Genomic DNA, 23,689 nt, shown 5'->3' with positions numbered 1-23,689 from the left:
AGTTACATTTTCGCTCTACCTCCCTTTTTAAGTAGTGGAGTTACATTAGCCACCTTCCAATCTGTAAGAACTGTTTGAGTCTATAGAATCCTGGAAGATGGCCACCAATACATCCACTATTTCTCTGGCCATTTCCTTATGTACTCTGGGATGTAGATTATCAGGCTCTGGGGATTTATCAGCCTTCAATCCAATCAATTTCCCCCAATATAATTTCTCTACTAATATTGATCTCTTTCAGTTCCTCCCTCTCACTAAACCCCAACATTTCTGGTATGTTACTTGTGTCTTCCTATGTAAAGATAGAACCAAAATATGTATTTAGTCAGTAAGTGATTTCTTTGTTCCTCATTATAAATGCTCAGTTCTTTCTGTAAGGGACCTATATTTGCCTTCACATACCGATAGAAACTTTTACAGCCAGTTTATATGTGTTTCCCGCAAACTTACTCTCGTACTCTATTTTCCCTCTCTTAATCAATCACTTGGTCCTTCCTCCTGAATTCTAAACTGCTCCCAATCCTCAGACCTGTTGTTTATCTTGGCAATTTTGTATGCATCTTCCTTGAATCAAATACTATCCTCTAATTTCCTAATCTATCGTAGCAAACTTGTGCCTCATATCATCGTAGTTTCCTGTACTTGGATTCAGGACCTTAGTCTCAGAATCAACGATGTCACTCTCCACCTTGATGAAAAATTCTATCATATTATGGTCGTTCATCCCCAAAGGGTCTCGCACAACTAGACTGCCAATGATTCCTTTCTCATTACAGTACCCAGTCTAGGATGGCCTGTTCTCTAGTTGATTCCTCAACGTATTGATCCTGTATGCACTCCAGGAATTCCTCCTGTACGGCAGTGTGACTAATTTGATTTACCCAATCAATATGCAGATTAAAGCCACCCATAATTCAGATGTTCCTTTATAGCATGCACCTCTAATTTCTTATTTAATATCTTTCCCAACATCACCACTACAGTTCGGGGGTCTATATACAACCCCCACTAAGATTTCTTTGTATCTTGGTATTTCTCAGCTCTACCGATACAGATTCCACATTATCGAAGCTATCTTTTTCCCCACTAGGTTAATCTTCTCTTTAACCAGCAATGCAACTCCACTACCTTTTCCATTTTGTCTGTCCTTCGTAAATACTGAATACCCATGAATGTTCAATTCCTATCCATGTCACCCTGGAGTAATTCTGACTATATTACAATCATTTACATCTATTTGCACAATTAATTTAGATAGGTTCCCATCCCCCTGCCTTTTTAATTTAAACTCTCCCCAACCACTCCAGCAAATACTCCCTCTAGGACATCAGTCACGGTCCTGCCCAAATGTAACCCGTCTAGTTTGTACTGGTCCCACAACCAGTCCCAATGTCCCAGGAAACTGAAACCCTCCCCTCACGCCATCTCTTCAGCCACATATTCATCTGATATATCCTGCTATTTCAACTCTGACTAGCACTTCTTCTTTTAAGTTAATAAATATTCTTTATTAATTGTTGACACAATGACCGGACTGATCCTCACTAGGTTGTATGCCATTCCTCACATTATACCAGAAAAAACAGAAACACTACCACAATCGGAGCTCCAAGTTACCCTCCTGGGTTTTGGGATACCCTCGCATCGAACGTCAATGCGATTCGTAACAAGATAGAAACCATAACCCACTTTCCAACCAGGCAGCAGGTGGTCAAGGGAGTCACTTAACCCAACTGTCTGCCTCTCTTCTGTGGTTACATCCCATCCCTGCTGAGTGCCCTGGAGAGGGAGCGTATGGTGTTCGCCGGTATGCTGGAGACCTTCTACAACCAGAAAGCACCACAAGGCTTCCTCACTCCTGGCAACGGCACTTCTGGCAATGACATTTTAATTTAACAAGTTTCCATTGATGTTTCTTTAGGTTGTGGTTTAGCTCAGTGGGCTACACAGCTGGTTTGTGATGCAGAACAAGGCCAGCAGCGCGGGTTCAATTCCCGTACCAACTTACCCGAACAGGCGCCGGAATTTGGTGACTAAGTAACTTCATACTTATGACAATACAAGGTTAATATTATTATTATTTAGTTTCAGTACCTCTGTAAGGAGTTGAACATAGGAACAGGAGTAGGCCATTCTGCCTCTAAAGCCTGTTCCACCATTCAATTACATCATGGCTGATCTGTGACTTAACTCCATAGACCTGTCTTTGGCCCATATCCCTTGATATCGCTGCTTAACAAAATATCTATCTCAGATTTAAAATTAACAACTAAGCTAGCTTCAACTGCTGTTTGTGGGAGAGAGTTCCAACCCTCTACCACTCTGGAGTGAAGAAGTGCTTCCCAACATCTCTCCTGAACAGTCAAGCCTAATTTTTTAGAATCTCCAACCAGTGGAAATAGTTTATCTTTATCTACCCTGTCTTTCCCTGTTAATATCTTGAATACTTCAATCAGGTACTCAATGAGAGTACTATATTTAGCTTTCGCATTTCTATTAGAAATCTAGTGCTAGGAAACAGATAGTTAGCAGTAACTTTGAATTTTTTTTTTTAAATATATTTTTTAAAAATTTTAATTTTAATTAATTGACGCAATGTCAGTTAGAGGGGTGCAGTGCTCTGACTGTGGCTTCATCTGCAGAAAGTGCACCCAACTGGAGCTCCTCACAGACCGCATGGTTCGGTTGGAGCAGCAATTGGATGCACTTAGGAGCATGCAGGTGGCGGAAAGCGTCATAGATCGCAGTTATGTAAATGTGGTCACACCCAAGGTGCAGGCAGAGAAATGGGTGACCACCAGAAAGGGCAGGCAGTCAGTGCAGGAATCCCCTGCGGTTGTCCCCCTCTCGAACAGATATACCCCTTTGGATACTGTCGGGGGGGATAGCCTATCAGGGGAAAACAGCAGCAGCCAGAGCAGTGGCACCACGGCTGGCTCTGATGTTCAGAAGTGAGGGTCAAAGCGCAGAAGAGTAATAGTAATAGGGGACTCTATAGTCAGGGGCACAGATAGGCGCTTCTGTGGACGTGAAAGAGACTCCAGGATGGTATGTTGCCTCCCTGGTGCCAGGGTCCAGGATGTCTCCAAACGGGTAGAGGGCATCCTGAAGGGGGAGGGCAAACAGGCAGAGGTCATTGTACATATTGGTACTAACGACATAGGCAGGAAGGGGCATGAGGTCCTGCAGCAGGAGTTCAGGGAGCTAGGCAGAAAGTTAAAAGACAAGACCTCTAGGGTTGTAATCTCGGGATTACTCCCTGTGCCACGTGCCAGTGAGGCTAGAAATAGGAAGATAGAGCAGCTAAACACGTGGCTAAACAGCTGGCGTAGGAGGGAGGGTTTCCATTATCTGGACCACTGGGAGCTCTTCCGGGGCAGGTGTGACCTGTATAAGAAGGACGGGTTGCATCTAAACCGGAGAGGCATAAATATCCTGGCCGCGAGGTTTGCTAGTGTCACACGGGAGGGTTTAAACTAATATGGCAGGGGGGTGGGCACCGGAGCAATAGGTCAGAAGGGGAGAGCATTGAGGGAGAACTAGGGAATAGGGACAGTGGGGCTCTGAGGCAGAGCAGACATGGAGAAGATGCTGAACACAGCGGGTCTGGTGGCCTGAAGTGCATATGTTTTAATGCAAGAAGTATTACGGGTAAGGCAGATGAACTTAGAGCTTGGATTAGTAGTTGGAACTATGATGTTGTTGCCATTACAGAGATCTGGTTGAGGGAAGGGCAGGATTGGCAGCTAAACGTTCCAGGATTTAGATGTTTCAGGCGGGATAGAGGGGGGATGTAAAAGGGGAGGCGGAGTTGCGCTACTGGTTCGGGAGAATATCACAGCTGTACTGCGGGAGGACACCTCAGAGGGCAGTGAGGCTATATGGGTAGAGATCAGGAATAAGAAAGGTGCAGTCACAATGTTGGGGGTTTACTACAGGCCTCCCAACAGCCAGCGGGAGATAGAGGAGCAGATAGGTAGACAGATTTTGGAAAAGAGTAAAAACAACAGGGTTGTGGTGATGGGAGACTTCAACTTCCCCAATATTGACTGGGACTCACTTAGTGCCAGGGGCTTATACGGGGCGGAGTTTGTAAGGAGCATCCAGGAGGGCTTCTTAAAACAATATGTAGACAGTCCAACTAGGGAAGGGGCGGTACTGGACCTGGTATTGGGGAATGAGCCCGGCCAGGTGGTAGATGTTTCAGTAGGGGAGCATTTCGGTAACAGTGACCACAATTCAGTAAGTTTTAAAGTACTGGTGGACAAGGATAAGAGTGGTCCTAGGATGGATGTGCTAAATTGGGGGAAGGCTAATTATAACAATATTAGGCGGGAACCGAAGAACATAGATTGGGGGCGGATGTTTGAGGGCAAATCAACATCTGACATGTGGGAGGCTTTCAAGTGTCAGTTGAAAGGAATTCAGGACCGGCATGTTCCTGTGAGGAAGAAGGATAAATACGGCAATTTTCGGGAACCTTGGATAACGAGAGATATTGTAGGCCTCGTCAAAAAGAAAAAGGAGGCATTTGTCAGGGCTAAAAGGCTGGGAACAGACGAAGCCTGCGTGGAATATAAGGAAAGTAGGAAGGAACTTAAGCAAGGAGTCAGGAGGGCTAGAAGGGGTCACGAAAAGGCATTGGCAAATAGGGTTAAGGAAAATCCCAAGGCTTTTTACACGTATATAAAAAGCAAGAGGGTAGCCAGGGAAAGGGTTGGCCCACTGAAGGATAGGCAAGGGAATCTATGTGTGGAGCCAGAGGAAATGGGCGAGGTACTAACTGAATACTTTGCATCAGTATTCACCAAAGAGAAGAAATTGGTAGATGTTGAGTCTGGAGGAGGGTGTGCAGATAGCCTGGGTCACATTGAGATCCAAAAAGACGAGGTGTTGGATGTCTTAAAAAATATTAAGGTAGATAAGTCCCCAGGGCCTGATGGGATCTACCCCAGAATACTGAAGGAGGCTGGAGAGGAAATTGCTGAGGCCTTGACAGAAATCTTTGGATCCTCACTGTCTTCAGGGGATGTCCCGGAGGACTGGAGAATAGCCAATGTTGTTCCTCTGTTTAAGAAGGGTAGCAAGGATAATCCAGGGAACTACAGGCCGGTGAGCCTTACTTCAGTGGTAGGGAAATTACTGGAGAGAATTCTTCGCGATAGGATCTACTCCCATTTGGAAGCAAATGGACGTATTAGTGAGAGGCAGCATGGTTTTGTGAAGGGGAGGTCGTGTCTCACTAACTTGATAAGAGTTTTTCAAGGAGGTCACTAAGATGATTGATGCAGGTAGGGCAGTGGATGTTGTCTATATGGACTTCAGTAAGGCCTTTGACAAGGTCCCTCATGGTAGACTAGTACAAAAGGTGAAGTCACACGGGGATCAGGGGTGAGCTGGCAAGGTGGATACAGAACTGGCTAGGTCATAGAAGGCAGAGAGTAGCAATGGAAGGATGCTTTTCTAATTGGAGGGCTGTGACCAGTGGTGTTCCACAGGGATCAGTGGTGGGACCTTTGCTCTTTGTAGTATATATAAATGATTTGGAGGAAAATGTAACTGGTCTGATTAGTAAGTTTGCAGACGACACAAAGGTTGGCGGAATTGCGGATAGCGATGAGGACTGTCAGAGGATACAGCAGGATTTAGATTGTTTGGGGACTTGGGCGGAGAGATGGCAGATGGAGTTTAATCCGGACAAATGTGAGGTAATGCATTTTGAAAGGTCTAATGCAGGTAGGGAATATACAGTGAATGGTACAACCCTCAAGAGTATTGAAAGTCAAAGAGATCTAGGAGTACAGGTCCACAGGTCATTGAAAGGGGCAACACAGGTGGAGAAGGTAGTCAAGAAGGCATACGGCATGCTTGCCTTCATTGGCCGGGGCATTGAGTATAAGAATTGGCAAGTCATGTTGCAGCTGCATAGAACCTTAGTTAGGCCACACTTGGAGTATAGTGTTCAATTCTGGTCGCCACACTACCAGAAGGATGTGGAGGCTTTAGAGAGGGTGCAGAAGAGATTTACCAGAATGTTGCCTGGTATGGAGGGCATTAGCTATGAGGAGCGGTTGAATAAACTTGGTTTGTTCTCACTGGAACGAAGGAGGTTGAGGGGAGACCTGATAGACGTCTACAAAATTATGAGGGGCATAGACAGAGTGGATAGTCAGAGGCTTTTCCCCAGGGTAGAGGGGTCAATTACTAGGGGGCATAGGTTTAAGGTGAGAGGGGCAAGGTTTAGAGTAGATGTACGAGGCAAGTTTTTTTTACGCAGAGGGTAGTAGGTGCCTGGAACTCGCTACCGGAGGAGGTGGTGGAAGCAGGGACGATCGTGACATTTAAGGGGCATCTTGACAAATACATGAATAGGATGGGAATAGAGGGATACGGACCCAGGAAGTGTAGAAGATTGTAGTTTAGTCGGGCAGCATTGTCGGCACGGGCTTGGAGGGCCGAAGGGCCCGTTCCTGTGCTGTACATTTCTTTGTTCTTTGTTCTAGGTCACCCCTTAACCTTCTAAATTCTAGCGAAAACAGGTACAATTTGAGTAATTGCTCCTTGCAACTCAACCCCTGTAATCCATGTATCATTTTTGTAAACCTACATTACACTCCCTCCAAGGCCAAAATATCCTCCCCAAGGTGTGGTGCCCAGAACAGCTCCCAGTGACTCCAAGTGGGGTCTAACCAGGGTTTTGTAAAGCTGCAGCATATCCCTGTGTATTTGTACTCCAATCCTCTAGATATAAAGGCTAGCTTTCCATTTGCCTTTTTGATTATTTTCTGCATTTGTTCCTGGCATTTTAAGGACCTATGCACCTGAACCCACCAGTCTCTTTGGACATGCACTGTACCTAACCTCTTTCCATTTAGAAAGTACTCTGCTCTATCCTTTTTTGGTCCAAAATGGATCACTTCACACTTGTTAAATTCCACCTGCCACGATTTTGACCATTCACCTCGTCCGTCAATATCCTTTACGCTATCATCTAGACTGTCTAACAATGCTGCCTAACTTTGTATCATCCTCAAATTTGGACATATGACTTTCTATGCCATCATCCAAGTCATTAATGAATGTGAATAATTGTGGCCCCAACACAGATCCCTGTGGTACACCACTAGTCACCTCCAGCCAATTAGAGTAATTGCCCATTATCCCCACTCTGTCGCCTGCCACCCAGCCAATTTCCTAACCATGTCAATAATTTGCCTCAACTCCATGGGTTACCAACTTAGTTAACAGTCTCTTATGTGGGGCTTTATCAAATGCCTTCTGGGTGTCCATATAAATAATATCCATCGACATTCCCCTGTCACTACTTTAGTCACCTCTTCAGAAAGTTCAATAAGATTAGTCAGGCATGACCTTCCCTTCACAAATCCATGCTGGCTCTCCCGGATTGACCAGAACTTTTTTCTAGATGTTCAGTTCCACCATCCCTGATTATAGACTCCAGCAATTTCCCCACCACAGATGGTAGACTAACTGGTCTGTAATTCCCTGGTTTCCCCTTTTCACCCTTCTTAAAAAGTGGAGTATCTTGTGCAATTTTCCAATCCAGAGGGACTACTCCTAAATTGGATTGGATTGGATTGGTTTATTGTCACGTGTACCGAGGTACAGTGAAAAGTATTGTTCTGCGTACAGCTCAAACAGATCATTCCGTACATGAAACCTGGAATGTCAGAGGACTTATTTGCCCAGTGAAAATATCCAGAGTCTTCGCCCACATGGAAAGTATAAAAGCCGACATAGCCTTCCTCCAAGGGACACACCTGAGGGAGCAGGACCGACTGTGGATTAGACAGATAGAAATGAGGCTATGACAGGTGAGGACCTTGAGAGGATTGTTATCACCAAGGAGGTAGTGATGGGCAAGCGAATGGGGCTAAAGGTAGACAAGTCTCCTGGCCCTGATGGAATGCATCCCAGAGTGCTAAAAGAGATGGCTAGGGAAATTGCAAATGCACTAGTGATAATTTACCAAAATTCACTAGACTCTGGGGTGGTCCCGGCGGATTGGAAATTAGCAAACGTGACACCACTGTTTAAAAAAGGAGGCAGAAAGCGGGTAATTATAGGCCAGTGAGCTTAACTTCGGTAGTAGGGAAGATGCTGGAATCTATCATCAAGGAAGAGGCATCTGGATGGAAATTGTCCCATTGGGCAGACGCAGCATGGGTTCATACAGGGCAGGTCGTGCCTAACTAATTTAGTGGAATTTTTTGAGGACATTACCAGAGCGGTAGATAATGGGGAGCCAATGGATGTGGTATATCTGGATTTCCAGAAAGCCTTTGACAAGGTGACACACATAAGGTTGCTGCATAAGATAAAGATGCATGGCATTAAGGGTAAAGTAGTAGCATGGATAGAGGATGGGCTAATTAATAGAAAGCAGAGTGGAGATTAATGGGTGTTTCTCTGGTTGGCAATCAGTAGCTAGTGGTGTCCCTCAGGGATCAGTGTTGGGCCCACAAATGTTCACAATTTATATAGATGATTTGGAGTTGGGGACCAAGGGCAATGTGGCCAAGTTTGCAGACGACACTAAGATGAGTGGTGAAGCAAAAAGTGCAGAGGATACTGGAAGTCTGCAGAGGGATTTGGATATGCTTAGTGAATGGGCTAGGGTCTGGCAGATGGAATACAATGTTGACAAATGTGAGGTTATCCATTTTGGTAGGAATAACAGCAAAAGGGATTATTATTTAAATGATAAAATATTAAAACATGCGGCTGTACAGAGAGACCTGGGTGTCCTAGTGCATGAGTCGCAAGAAGTTGGTTTACAGGTGCAACAGGTGATTAAGAAGGCAAATGGAATTTTGTCCTTCATTGCTAGAGGGATGGAGTTTAAGACTAGGGAGGTTATGCTGCAATTGTGTAAGGTGTGATTGAGGCCACACCTGGAGTATTGTGTTCAGTTTTGGTCTCCTTACTTGAGAAAGGACGTACTGGCACTGGAGAGTGTGCAGAGGAGATTCACTAGGTTAATCCCAGAGCTGAAGGGGTTGGATTACGAGGAGAGGTTGAGTAAACTGGGACTGCACTCGTTGGAATTTAGAAGGATGAAGGGGGATCTTATAGAAACATATAAAATTATGAAGGGAATAGATAGGATAGATGCGGGCAGGTTGTTTCCACTGGCGGGTGAAAGCAGAACTAGGGGGCAAAGCCTCAAAATAAGGGGAAGTAGATTTAGGACTGAGTTTAGGAGGAACTTCTTCACCCAAAGGGTTGTGAATCTATAGAATTCCTTGCCCAGTGAAGCAGTAGAGGCTCCTTCATTAAATGTTTTTAAGATAAAGATAGATAGTTTTTTGAAGAATAAAGGAATAAAGGGTTATGGTGTTCAGGCGGGAAAGTGGAGCTGAGTCCACAAAAGATCAGCCATGATCTAATTGAATGGCGGAGCAGGCTCAAGGGGCCAGATGGCCTACTCCTGCTCCTAGATCTTATGTTCTTATGAAAGGGCTGGGTGGGGAAGACCTACCGTTCCTGCGCCGGGGTGCGGGCCAGGGGGTAACCACACTGATTACTAAGAGGACCACATTTACCGCAACGGGGACAGTTACTGACCCGGGGGGAGGGGGGGGGGGCGGTACGCCATGGTCAGCGGTGTCCTGGACTGGGTACCGGTGGTCCTGGTGAACGTGTACGCACCCAACTGGGAAAAGACCGGATTTGTAAAGACGGCCCTAGCAGAAATCCCTGATATAACCAGCCACAGACTAATCATGGGGCGGACTTCAACTGTGTACAGGACCTGCTTACTGACACGTCAAATCCCAAAACGGGGAAAACAGCAAACATGACTAGAGAACTAGGATATTTATGGAGCAGATGGGGGTAGTGGCTCTATGGAGGTTCATGCACCTGGGAGAGAAGGAGTTCTCATTTTTTTCACCAACGCACAGGGTCTAAACCCGTATCGACTTCTTTTTAGTGGGGAAATCGGTGCTTCCGGGGCTAGTAAGAGGGGAAATCTCTGCAATCGTATTCTCTGACCACACTCCCCACTACATGGATGTGAAGTTGGAGACGGGCCATACCCAATTCCCCCCATGGAGCTTCAACACGGCCCTCCTGGCTGACAATGTCTTCTGACCAAAAATATCACCGGCCATAGACGAGTACACAACTAACAACTAACACCCTCTCAGTTCTGGGCGCTGAAGGCCATGATCAGAGCAGAAACTATCAGCTAAAAGCACACAGAGATAGGGAAGAGAAGGGGCTAGGCAAAAACTGGTCAACTCTATACTTGGTGGACTGGTGGTATTCCGAGGCCCCAGGTGTAGAGCTTCTGGCAGAGAGGAAAAAGCTACAAATGGATTTTAACCTGCTATCCACCAGGAAAGCAGTGCACCAACTCCGCCAGGCAGAGGGGACTTTTGCGGACAGAGAGAAAAAGCCAGCTGCTTGCTGGCACACCAGCTGAGAAAGCAGGCAGCCACAAGAGAAATAACACAGGCGAAGGATAGGAAATGCGGACTGGTAGCCGAACCAAAAAAGGTCAATGAAGCATTTGAGGCTATGTACCGAGAGCTTACACTTCTGAACCCCCAACAGGAATTCAGGGATGGAACAGTTCCTCGATGGACTGGACATGCCAGTCATGAGGGAAGAAAGGAGGAGGGGGCAGGAACTGGGATAAGTCATAGAGAGCATCAGCACCATGCAGGCGGGGAAGGCCCCGGGAACAGATGGATTCCCGGCGACTTCTACAAATTAATTTGCGGCAGCACCGGCCCCGCACTGCGGGAGATGTTCGCAGACTCACTAGTGTGGGGCACTTTGCCTCCAACACTAGCACAAGCCACTATATCGCTGATACCCAAGAAAGACAAACATACAACCGAATGTGGATCCCACAGATCCATTTTGCTGCTCAATGCAAACATACTCGCAAAAATCCTGGCCAAGCGACTGGAGGACTGCGTACCAAAGGTGGTCATAGAAGACCAGACGTGGTTTGTCAAGGGTAGACAGCTAACTGCGAACATCAGGCCCCGGCTGAACCTGATAATGACCCATCCGGGGAGAGAACACCAAAGGTGATCATCTCCCTGGACGCAGAAAAGGACTTCGACAGTGTCGATTGGAAGTACCTCACTGAGGTACTAGCGCGGTTTGGGCTGAGGACAGGGTTCACCTCCTGGGTGAAACTTCTGTACACCATCCCCATGGCGAGCGTACGGACCAACGCCACCAGCTCTGAATACTTCCAGCTGCACAGAGGCACAAGGCTGGGAAGCCCACTGTCACCGCTCTTATTCGCCCTGGCAATAAAGCCGTAAGCGATTGCTCTCAGAACAGTGAAAAACTGGAAGGGGATCCAGGGAGCACCGAGTCTCACTCGGTGCGGATGACCTGCTCGTCTACATTTCAGACCCGCAAATCAGCTTGGAAGGGATCATGAAGTTCCTGAGAGAATTTGGAACCTTCTCAGGCTACAAGCTGAACCTGAGCAAGAATGAAGTCTTCCTGGTGAACCCAAAAGGGGGAGGCGCAGAGCTGGAGGGACTGCTATTTAAACAAGCCCAATGCAAATTCCACTATCTGAGGCTGCAAATTGTGCAAGACTGGACACAGATCCACAAGTGGAACCGGACCGGCCTGGCGAAGGAAGTAAAAGGGAACTACAGAAATGGGACACTCTCCCAAACGGGGAGGATGCAGACGATTAAGATGAATGTGCTGCCTAGGGCAGTACGGTGGCACAGTGGTTAGCACTGCAGCCTCATGGCGCTGAGGACCCAGGTTCAATCCCGGCCCTGAATCACTGTCCGTGTGGAGTTTGCACGTTCTTCCAGTGTTTGCGTGGGTTTTGCCCCCACAACCCAAAGATGCGCAGGGTAGGTGGATTGGCCACGCTAAATTGCCCCTTAGAACATAGAACATAGAAAACTACAGCACAGAATAGGCCCTTCGGCCCACGATGTTGTGCCGAACTTTTGTCCTAGATTAAGAACAAATTAATCTACACCCCATCATTCTACCGTAATCCATGTACCTATCCAATAGCCGCTTGAAGGTCCCTAATGTTTCCGACTCAACTACTTCCACAGGCAGTGCATTCCATGCCCCCACTACTCTCTGGGTAAAGAACCTACCTCTGACATCCCCCTATATCTTCCACCATTCACCTTAAATTTATGTCCCCTTGTAATGGTTTGTTCCACCCGGGGAAAAAGTCTCTGACTGTCTACTCTATCTATTCCCCATATCATTTTATAAACCTCTATCAAGTCGCCCCTCATCCTTCTCCGTTCTAATGAGAAAAGGCCTAGCACCCTCAACCTTCCCTCGTAAGACCTACTCTCCATTCCAGGCAACATCCTGGTAAATCTCCTTTGCACCTTTTCCAAAGCTTCCACATCCTTCCTAAAATGAGGCGACCAGAACTGCACACAGTACTCCAAATGTGGCCGTACCAAGGTTTTGTACAGCTGCATCATCACCTCACGGCTCCTAAATTCAATCCCTCTGTTAATGAACGCGAGCACACCATAGGCCTTCTTCACAGCTCTATCCACTTGAGTGGCAACTTTCAAAGATCTATGAACATAGACCCCAAGATCTCTCTGCTCCTCCACATTGCCAAGAACTCTACCGTTAACCCTGTATTCCACATTCATACTTGTCCTTCCAAAATGGACAACCTCACACTTTTCAGGGTTAAACTCCATCTGCCACTTCTCAGCCCAGCTCTGCATCCTATCTATGTCTCTTTGCAGCCGACAACAGCCCTCCTCACTATCCACAACTCCACCAATCTTCGTATCGTCTGCAAATTTACTGACCCACCCTTCAACTCCCTCATCCAAGTCATTATTGAAAATCACAAACAGCAGAGGACCCAGGACTGATCCCTGCGGTACGCCACTGGTAACTGGGATCCAGGCTGAATATTTGCCATCCACCACCACTCTCTGACTTCTATCGGTTAGCCAGTTTGTTATCCAACTGGCCAAATTTCCCACTATCCCATGCCTCCTTACTTTCTGCATAAGCCTACCATGGGGAACCTTATCAAAATTTAGGAAGCCTTACTAAAATCCATGTACACTACATGCACTGCTTTACCTTCATCCATGTGCTTGGTCACCATCTCAAAGAATTCAGTAAGACTTATGAGGCTAGACCTACCCCTCACAAATCCGTGCTCACTATCCCTAATCAAGCAGTGTCTTTCCAGATGCTCAGAAATCCTATCCTTCAGTACCCTTTCCATTACTTTGCCGACCACCGAAGAAAGACTAACTGGCCTATAATTCCCAGGGTTATCCCTATTCCCTTTTTTGAACAGGGCACGACAGTCACCACTCTCCAATCCCCTGGTACCACCCCTGTTGACAGTGAGGACAAAAAGATCATTGCCACGGTTCTACAATTTCATCTCTTGCTTCCCATAGAATCCTTGGATATATCCCGTCAGGCCCGGGGGACTTGTCTATCCTCAAGTTTATCAAAATGTCCAACACATCTTCCTTCCTAGCAAGTATTTCCTCGAGCTTACCAGTCTGTTTCACACTGTCCTCTCCAACAATATCGCCCCTCTCATTCGTAAATACTGAAGAAAAGTACTCGTTCAAGACCTCGCCTATCTCTTCAGACTCAATACACAATCTCACGATACTGTCCTTGATCGGACCTACCCTCGCTCGATGCATTCTCAATTTCTCAGATGTGTAAAAGGCATTGGGGTTTTCCTTGATCCTACCCGCCAAAGATTGTTCATGCCCTCTCTTAGCTCTCCTAATCCCTTTCTTCAGTTCCCTCCTGGCTATCGGGTATCCCTCCAGCACCCTGTCTGAACCTTGTTTCCTCAGCCTTACATGTATCCTTCTTCCTCTCAACAAGACATTCAACCTCTCGTCAACCATGGTTCCCTCACTCGACCATCTATTCCCTGCCTGACAGGGACATACATATCAAGGACACACAGTATCTGTTCCTTGAACAAGTTCCACATTTCAATTGTGTCCTTCCCTGACGGCCTATGTTTCCTACTTATGCATTTCAATTCTGGTCTGACAGCATCGTATTTACCCTTCCCCAAATTGTAAATCTTGCCCTGTTGCACGCACCTATCCCTCTCCATTACTAAAGCGAAAGTCACAGAATTGTGGTCACAATAACAAATCTATCACTTGCCCTGGTTCATTCCCAAGTACCAAATCCAATATTGCCCCTCCTCTGGTCGGACAATCTACATACTGTGTTAGAAAAGCTTCCTGGACACACTGCACAAACACCACCCTATCCAAACTATTTGATCTAAAGAGTTTCCACTCAATGTTTGGGAAGTTAAAGTCACCCATGACTACTACCCTGTGACTTCTGCACCTTTCCAAAATCTGTTTCCCAATCTGTTCCTCCACATCTCCTCTGCTCAGGCCGAACCAACCCGGTACCCGCCCCCTCCTCACCACAATGGGAAAGTCCATTCCAACCGGCAGACAACAGAGCTAGTTGCACGACATGGGGCTCTGCCGGGGCCGAGACAAGTAAACAAACAAAATCCTGTAAAAATGCAAGACAAACCACGGGAAGACCTAAACAGTAAAGGGGAAGGAGAGTGAGGTCAGGGTCAGCTGACAGGGGGAGGGAGGAGGAGGGGGGGAGGGGGAGGAAGGGGAGGGGTGGGGGGAGGAAGGGGAGGGGTAGGGGGAGGAAGGGGGAGGGGGAGGAAGGGGGAGGGGGAGGAAGGGGGAGGGGGAGGAAGGGGGAGCAAAGGAGGGGGCGAGGAGGGGGAGGGGGGAAGGAGGGGGCGAGGAGGGGGGGAAGGAGGGGGCGAGGAGGGGGGGAAGGAGGGGGCGAGGAGGGGGGGAAGGGGGGGGAAGGAGGGGGTGAGGGGGGGAAGGAGGGGGGGAAGGAGGGGGGAAGGAGGGGGGAAGGAGGGGGGGGAAGGAGGGGGGGAAGGAGGGGGGAAGGAGGGGGGGAAGGAGGGGGGGAAGGAGGGGGGGAAGGAGGGGGGGAAGGAGGGGGGAAGGAGGGGGGAAGGAGGGGGGAAGGAGGGGGGGAAGGAGGGGGGGAAGGAGGGGGGAAGGAGGGGGGAAGGAGGGGGGAAGGGGGGGGAAGGAGGGGGGGAAGGAGGGGGGGGAAGGAGGGGGGGAAGGAGGGGGGGGAAGGAGGGGGGAAGGAGGGGGAGAGGGGGGAAGGAGGGGGAGAGGGGGGAAGGAGGGGGAGAGGGGGGAAGGAGGGGGAGAGGGGGGAAGGAGGGGGAGAGGGGGGAAGGAGGGGGAGAGGGGGGAAGGAGGGGGAGAGGGGGGGAAGGAGGGGGAGAGGGGGGGAAGGAGGGGGGCAGGAGGGGGGGAGGGGGGAAGGAGGGGGGGAAGGAGGGGGGGAAGGAGGGGGGAAGGAGGGGGGGAAGGAGGGGGGAAGGAGGGGGGGAAGGAGGGGGGAAGGAGGGGGGAAGGAGGGGGGAAGGAGGGGGGGAAGGAGGGGGGGAAGGAGGGGGGAAGGAGGGGAAGGAGGGGGAGGAGGGGAAGGAGGGAGGGGGGGAAGGAGGGGAAGGAGAGGAAGGAGGGAGGGGGGGAAGGAGGGAGGGGGGGAAGGAGGGGAAGGAGGGAGGGGGGGGGGGGAGTTCTTCCTCTCTAAATGCACAATGATGTATTTCTGTAAACTGTAAAAACTGCAAAAATCTCAATAAATATACATATTTAAAAAATAACTAAATCTAATATGGCCTCTCTCCTGGTTACATCCAGAACATATTGCTGCAGGAAATTAGCCCGGACACATTCCAGAAATCCACCACTTTACTGACAGGTGTTCGGCTGCCTCTCCCAATCGATGTGGAAGTTAAATCCCCCATTAATTCTGTCTTTGCTGCACACTTGCCTAATTTCTGCCTTCATACAATCTAGCACTTTAGAACTGCTACATACTGCTTATTAGTCAATTTGTTTGTCCATTATAAAGAATTACTTATTGATACTGACAGGGGGGGGGGGGGGGGGGGGGGTAGAGTTAGGAGCCACATATTTGTAATGTGGGCAGAGCTCCAGAGTCCCAGGTTCGATTCCGGCTTGGGACACTGTCTGTGCGGAGTCTGCACATCCTCCCCGTGTCTGCGTGAGTTTCCTCCGGCTGCTCCGGTTTCCTCCCACAGTCCAAAGATGTGCAGGTTAGGTGGATCGGCCATGCTAAATTGCCCTTAGTGTCCAAAAGAATTGGGTGGGGTTACTGGGTTACGGGGATAGGGTGGAGGCATGGGCTTAAGTAGGGTGCTCTTTCCAAGAGCCGATGCAGACTCGATGGGCCAAATGGCCTCCTTCTGCACTGTAAATTCTATGATATCTATGATGTCTCACTTGTGAATAAATCTAAAACTGAATAAAGACTGACTTCTGGTCTCCTTCACCAACTGGTTGTTAATACTGTTTGAAATATTGGATTGAGCAGGGTGGCTCTTAGCAAAGGACTATATTGGCAAGTGGTTCTGTATAGTTACAGTTGCTGTCATATTAAAGCATTTTTTGAAAGCAATTTATCGAATTTGCATTTCATTGAATCAATACGAACTGCTTCCACCGACTTTTCCTTCAAAAAGAACTTGTTTGATGGATTGGCCACTCACTAGAATAATGTTTCTACAGATTAATTTTGAATTAGCCCTCTTCAAGCAAGGGCTGCGGCCTTGGGTTATAATGCTGGGCACATGGCGATTTGGTCGTCTTGATCAACATAATCTGGTGCCGTTAGAAAGTTTCTAAAAAATAAATTTAGAGTACCCAGTTCATTATTTTTCCAATTAAGGGGCAATTTAGCGCGGCCAATTCACCTACCCTGCTCATCTTTGGGTTGTGGGGGGTGAGACCCACACAGACACGGGGAGAATGTGCAAACTCCACACGGACAGTGACCCGGGGCCGGGATTCAAACCCAGGTCCTCGGCGCCGTGAGGCAGTAGTGCTAACCACTGCATCATTGTGTCACGCCACCTTTAGAAAGTTAAAGAAAATTGTATCCATATCTCTTTTCCAATTATTTCTTGTTTACTTTACATAATAGTTAAAAATCCAATCCCTCCATCCTCTTATTCATTCTGGTTGGTCTCTTTATTCTTTAATTAGTTGCAAAATTATTTTTGGACTATGGCGATCAGAATGTACACAGATCTGTCACATCACAAGGGAAATGTGGAGGGTGGGATCAGGGTATTGTGCTTGATGATCAGCCATGATCATACTGAATGCAGAGCAGGCTCGAAGGGCCGAATGGCCTCCTCCGGCTTCCATTTTCTATGTTTCTATCAATGATTTAAAAGTGGCCGGATCAATATTGACCTTTTAACAAATTCCAACATCTGCTTTGCATTTTGGTCTCGAGTCCCAACCAGGAGCAAGCAGTTCATCTTTTAAATGAACTACCCTTAACACAGCTGTCAGATACTATGGTACAGATGCAAAACATTACCAATATTTTCCTTTAAGATGCACTGATCTGATAGATAGATATTTCCAACATATTGGACGGGATTCTCCATTGGCGGGATCCTCCGTTTTGCCAGGAGCACACTCACGCCTGCGGATTTCCCGACGGCAGAGGGGTGGCCACACTGGGAAACGCCATTGGCCAGCTGCTGGGAAAGGATCCCATTGCCGGCCAGAAAACGGGTCTGTCGGGATGGAGAATCCTACCCATTGTTTTTATTTCAGACACGTTTCTTCTCAAGTAGAACATTTCCAAGTGGATTCTAATTTGTAACCTAGGCCCATTAATATCTTACTTTTAATCTTTCATGTAGCGAGCAGTTAGATGTTTAGGGTGGTACTTTCTGCACTCATTCCCAGAGTACAACGGCATTGCACACAGAAGAAGGAGGAACAGGAAAAGCATCGATAGTCTTTCTGCGTTTCTTTACAAAATAACATTTAGATGTTGAAAGTCTGTATATGTTCTTTATGTTTGCATATATTTAATGAAATGACGCAGGCAATGATTAAATATTCACTCTAGTATCCTGTAGTGTTATATTGTTAAAGGTAGGACAGAACACGTTTGATTCCCGGCTTGGGTCACTGTCTGTGCGGAGTCTGCACATTCTCCCTGTGTCTACGTGGGTTTCCTCCCACAAGTCCTGAAAGATGTGCTGTGAGGTGAATTGGACATTCTGAATTCTCTCTTTGTGCACCCAAACAGGTGCCGGAATGTGGCGACTAGGGGATTTTCACAGTAACTTCATTGCAGTGTTAATGTAAACCTACTTGTGACAATAATAAAGATTATTATTGCCAGATTCTAGACATCTTTGTTTGTATACGTTACATTTTCTAGTCGTTTTCTGTTCACTGCTTCTCCACCCTTTTGGGTCTCATCGCTAACCACAATGCAGTTTAAGTTTACATCAGTAATTGCTGGTCCATAGGGGTCTCTCAAAGGAACAAGATCGTATTGTACAGCAGGGTTCACATCCAGTAAGAACTTCCTCAGCTTCTCCACACGTTCTTGGTATGGTTCAATCAGTTCCTTCAGCACCTTTCCTGCAATAAAAACTGAAACTTGTAGAACTCTTAAAAAGATAATTACCTGCTCAATAAGGTCTTCTTTACTTTTTCTGTTAAGTTATTGTCCACAGATCATTTATTCATAACTTAATTGAGCTGCTCTGAACATCATTATGGCTATCATTGAAACATAAGACAGAATCATCCAGTTTGATCCTGAAACACCAGGTTTACTCGAATGGTTCCAGGGATGAGAAACTTCAGTGGTGAGACTAGATTGGAGAGGTTGCGACTGTTCTCCTGGGAGAGAAGGCGGGCTAAGAGAAGATTTGATAGAGGTGTTCAAAACTATAGGGCTGGACTGAGTAGATGGGGAGAAACTGTTCCCACTCGTAAAACGATCAAGAACAAGAGGACACAGATTTTAAAAATATATTTTTATTGAAAATTTTCATTTATAACAAACAGGACATCAACATCAATAAGATAGCTGATGTTACACAGTATAATGTAACGTCAAAAACACAAGAGAAAATCAAGACTAACACAACCTATCATATAATCTTTTCACAGCTATACTAACCCCTCCCCCCACCCCACCAACAGCTGATGACAACTAATTCTTTGAAGTAGGAAATGACTGGCTGCCACCTCAGGCACAATCCCTCCACTGATGCTGCACTTGACCTTTTTCCAGATATAGAAACTACATAAGGTCACCCAACCAGGTCCATGCACTGGGTGGAGTAGAGGATCTCCAGAGAGAACTCGCCAAGGGTTACCAGCGAGGCAAAGGGCAGAATGTCCACCTTCACCCAGTCTGCAGCCCCACTGGTCCGACACCCTGAAAATGGCGACCAACGGTCAAGGCTCCAGATCTATATTGAGAATCGTTAACATGGTGTTAAAGAATGAGACCCAGAAGTTTACCATCTTAGGGCATGACTAGAAAATGTGGGTGTGGTGATTGTGCCCCCGAGACCACTGCCCATATCCGTCCTCCACCCTACTCTCCAGACTCGTATAATTCAAACCATGAAGCATCGGCCAATTGTGGGCCACCCAGATACCGAGATAGCGGCAGCTGCCTCTGGCAAGATAAATAGGCAACACCCCCAGGATTGTCTGCCCTCTCCGCAGGATTAACCAGAAAGTATTAACTTTTCTCCAGGTTCAGTTTGAATCCCGAAAAGGGGCCAAAGCTCCTCAGTAGCTTCATTATTCCTTCCATAGTGGGGACTGGGTCCGTAACATACAAGACTAGATCAAGGGCAAAGACACCTATGCTCCCAACCTCCCCCATTCTATCCACCTGCATTCTCCCAAAGACCGCAACACAATGATGCAATCGCTAGTGTAAACTGAAATGGGAACCCCTGTCTTGTGCCTCTATTCAAGGGAAAGTATCCCAAACTCATTGCCTTAGTGCATACACTTTCCTTAGGCAACCTATACAATAGCCAAACCCATGAAATAAAGTTCTGCCCAAGTTCAAATCTCCTAATCACCTCAAAGAGGTATTCCCACTCTAGGTACTTGCACTCCACTCGACCCCGCATCCACCGAGATAACCACGTCAGCTTCTGAGGGGTAGAGGACAACATTCAGCACCCACCATATATTAGCAGATATTTGTCACCCATTGACAAAACCTGTCTGGTCCTCTGCAATTACCTCCGGGACACAAGCCTCCAATCTCAGCGCCAGCACCGTGGCCAGTTGCTTGCCAATTCCTCCCATTTCTCTCTCTCCACCACAGGATGGAAAACCCATTTAGGATATTGGACATGCGCGTCCCATTCCCTGGGGGCTCCAACCTGCAAAGATCCCTATAAAATATCTCAAATGCTGCACTGACCTCACTCGGCGCTGAGGCCAAGCTGGTACTCTAGTTTCTGATCTGTATAATCTCCCAGGAAGCCGCCTCAGCTGGTGAGCCAGAAAACGGCCTTCCTTGTCCCCTTACTCATAAATCATTCCTCTTGCACGCGGCAGCTGGCCCACTGCTTTCCCTGTTGTCACCAGAACATACTGCGTTTGCAGCTGCTTCCTAGTCGCTAGCACCTCAGGGGTTAGGGGTTGGGTAATCTGAATAGAACATAGAACATAGAAAAATACAGCACAGAACAGGCCCTTCGGACCACGATGTTGTGCTGAACCTTTGTCCTAGATTAATCATTGATTATCATAGAATTTACAGTGCAGAAGGAGGCAATTCGGCCCATTGAGTCCGCACCGGCTCTTGGAAAGAGCACCCTACCCAAGGTCAACACCTCCACCCAACACTAAGGGCACTTTTGGACACTAAGGGCAATTTATCACGGCCAATCCATCTAACCTGCACATCTTTGGACTGTGGGAGGAAACCGGAGCACCCGGAGGAAACCCACGCACACACGGGGAGGACGTGCAGACTCCGCACAGACAGTGACCCAAGCCGGAATCGAACCTGGGACCCTGGCGCTGTGAAGCAATTGTGCTATCCACAATGCTACCGTGCTGCCATCAAGAACAAATTAATCTACACTATATCATTCTACCGTAATCCATGTACCTATCCAATAGCTGCTTGAAGGTCCCTAATGTTTCCGACTCAACTACTTCCACAGGCAGTGCATTCCATGCCCCCACTACTCTCTGGGTAAAGAACCTACCTCTGACATCCCCCCCTATATCTTCCACCATTCACCTTAAATTTATGTCCCCTTATAATGGTTTGATCCACCCGGGGAAAAAGTCTCTGACTGTCTACTCTATCTATTCCCCTGATCATCTTATAAGCCTCTATCAAGTCGCCCCTCATCCTTCTCCGTTCTAATGAGAAAAGGCCTAGCACCCTCAACCTTTCCTTGTAAGACCTACTCTCCATTCCAGGCAACATCCTGGTAAATCTCCTTTGCACCTTTTCCAAAGCTTCCACATCCTTCCTAAAATGAGGCGACCAGAACTGTACACAGTACTCCAAATGTGGCCTTACCAAAATTTTGTACAGCTGCATCATCACCTCACGGCTCTTAAATTCAATCCCTCGGTTAATGAACGCTAGCACACCATAGGCCTTCTTCACAGCTCTATCCACTTGAGTGGCAACTTTCAAAGATCTATGAACATAGACCCCAAGATCTCTCTGCTCCTCCACATTGCCAAGAACTCTACCGTTAACCCTGTATTCCACATTCATACTTGTCCTTCCAAAATGGACAACCTCACACTTTTCAGGGTTAAACTCCATCTGCCACTTCTCAGCCCAGCTCTGCATCCTATCTATGTCTCTTTGCAGCCGACAACAGCCCTCCTCACTATCCACAACTCCACCAATCTTCGTATCGTCTGCAAATTTACTGACCTACCCTTCAACTCCCTCATCCAAGTCATTAATGAAAATCACAAACAGCAGAGGACCCAGAACTGATCCCTGCGGTACGCCACTGGTAACTGGGATCCAGGCTGAATATTTGCCATCCACCACCACTCTCTGACTTCTATCGGTTAGCCAGTTTGTTATCCAACTCGTCAAATTTCCCACTATCCCATGCCTCCTTACTTTCTGCATAAGCCTACCATGGGGAACCTTATCAAATGCCTTACTAAAATCCATGTACACTACATGCACTGCTTTACCTTCATCCACATGCTTGGTCACCTCCTCAAAGAATTCAATAAGACTTGTAAGGCAGGACCTACCCCTCACAAATCCGTGCTGACTATCCCTAATCAAGCAGTGTCTTTCCAGATGCTCAGAAATCCTATCCTTCAGTACCCTTTCCATTACTTTGCCTACCACCGAAGTAAGACTAACTGGCCTGTAATTCTCAGGGTTATCCCTAGTCCCTATTTTGAAGAGGGGCACGACATTCACCACTCTCCAATCCCCTGGTACCACCCCTGTTGACAGTGAGGACGAAAAGATCATTGTCAACGGCTCTGCAATTTCATCTCTTGCTTCCCATAGAATCCTTGGATATATCCCGTCAGGCCCGGGGGACTTGTCTATCCTCAGGTTTTTCAAAATGCCCAACACATCTTCCTTCCTAACAAGTATTTCCTTGAGCTTACCAGTCTGTTTCACACTGTCCTCTCCAACAATATGGCCCCTCTCATTTGTAAACACAGAAGAAAAGTACTCGTTCAAGACCTCTCCTATCTCTTCAGACTCAATACACAATCTCCCGCTACTGTCCTTGATCGGACCTACCCTCGCTCTAGTCATTCTCATATTTCTCACATATGTGTAAAAGGACTTGGGGTTTTCCTTGATCCTACCCGCCAAAGATTGTTCATGCCATCGCTTAGCTCTCTGAATCCCTTTCTTCAGTTCCCTCCTGGCTATCTTGTATCCTTCCAGCGACCTGTCTGAACCTTGTTTCCCCAGCCTTACACAAGTCTCCTTTTTCCTCTTAACAAGACATTCAACCTCCCTTGTCAACCATGGTTCCCTCACTCGACCATCTCTTCCCTGCCTGACAGGGACATACATAATCAAGGATACGTAGTGCCTGTTCCTTGAACAAGTTCCACATTTCACTTGTGTCCTTCCCTGACAGCCTATGTTCCCAACTTATGCACTTCAATTCTTGTCTGACAACATCGTATTTACCCTTTCCCCAATTGTAAACCTTGCCCTGTTGCACACACCTATCCCTCTCCATTACTAAAGTGAAAGTCACAGAATTGTGGTCACTAGCTCCAAAATGCTCCCCCACTAACAAATCTATCACTTGCCCTGGTTCATTACCAAGTACCAAATCCAATATTGCCTCCCCTCTGGTCGGACATTCTACATACTGTGTTAGAAAAGCTTCCTGGACACACTGCACAAACACCACCCTATCCAAACTATTTGATCTAAAGAGTTTCCACTCAATGTTTGGGAAGTTAAAGTCACCCATGACTACTACCCTGTGACTTCTGCACCTTTCCAAAATCTGTTTCCCAATCTGTTCCTCCACATCTCTGCTACTATTGGGGGGCCTATAGAAAACTCCTAACAAGGTGACTGCTCCTTTCCTATTCCTGACTTCAACTCATACTACCTCAATAGGCAGATACTCCTCGAACTGCCTTTCTACAGCTGTTATACTATCTCTAATTAACAATGCCACATCCCCACCTCATTTACCACCCTCCCTAATCTTATTGAAACATCTATAACCAGGGACCTCCAACAACCATTTCTGCCCCTCTTCTATCCAAGTTTCCGTGATGGCCACCCACATCGTAGT

The 23,689-nt window shown here is 47.2% G+C and overlaps 1 protein-coding gene across 5 annotated transcripts in view; it reads right to left on the bottom strand.

Moving 5' to 3' along the window:
* Positions 1 to 23,689, bottom strand: part of coasy (CoA synthase) — an 85,348-nt gene that overhangs the window by 53,529 nt on the left and 8,130 nt on the right. For all 5 annotated transcript variants that reach the window (XR_011937541.1, XR_011937540.1, XM_072487718.1 and 2 more), the window contains exon 3: positions 18,289 to 18,503. Coding sequence is in view for 3 of the 5 variants with exons in the window: in XM_072487718.1 (XP_072343819.1) it covers positions 18,289 to 18,503 (215 nt within the window). In the remaining 2 variants the exon portion in view is untranslated. The remainder of the gene's footprint in view (positions 1 to 18,288; positions 18,504 to 23,689) is intronic.

Source organism: Scyliorhinus torazame, chromosome 21 (assembly GCF_047496885.1).
Source record: "Scyliorhinus torazame isolate Kashiwa2021f chromosome 21, sScyTor2.1, whole genome shotgun sequence".
NCBI classification, from domain to species: domain Eukaryota; kingdom Metazoa; phylum Chordata; class Chondrichthyes; order Carcharhiniformes; family Scyliorhinidae; genus Scyliorhinus; species Scyliorhinus torazame.
This window is presented reverse-complemented; position numbering and strand designations above follow the sequence as displayed.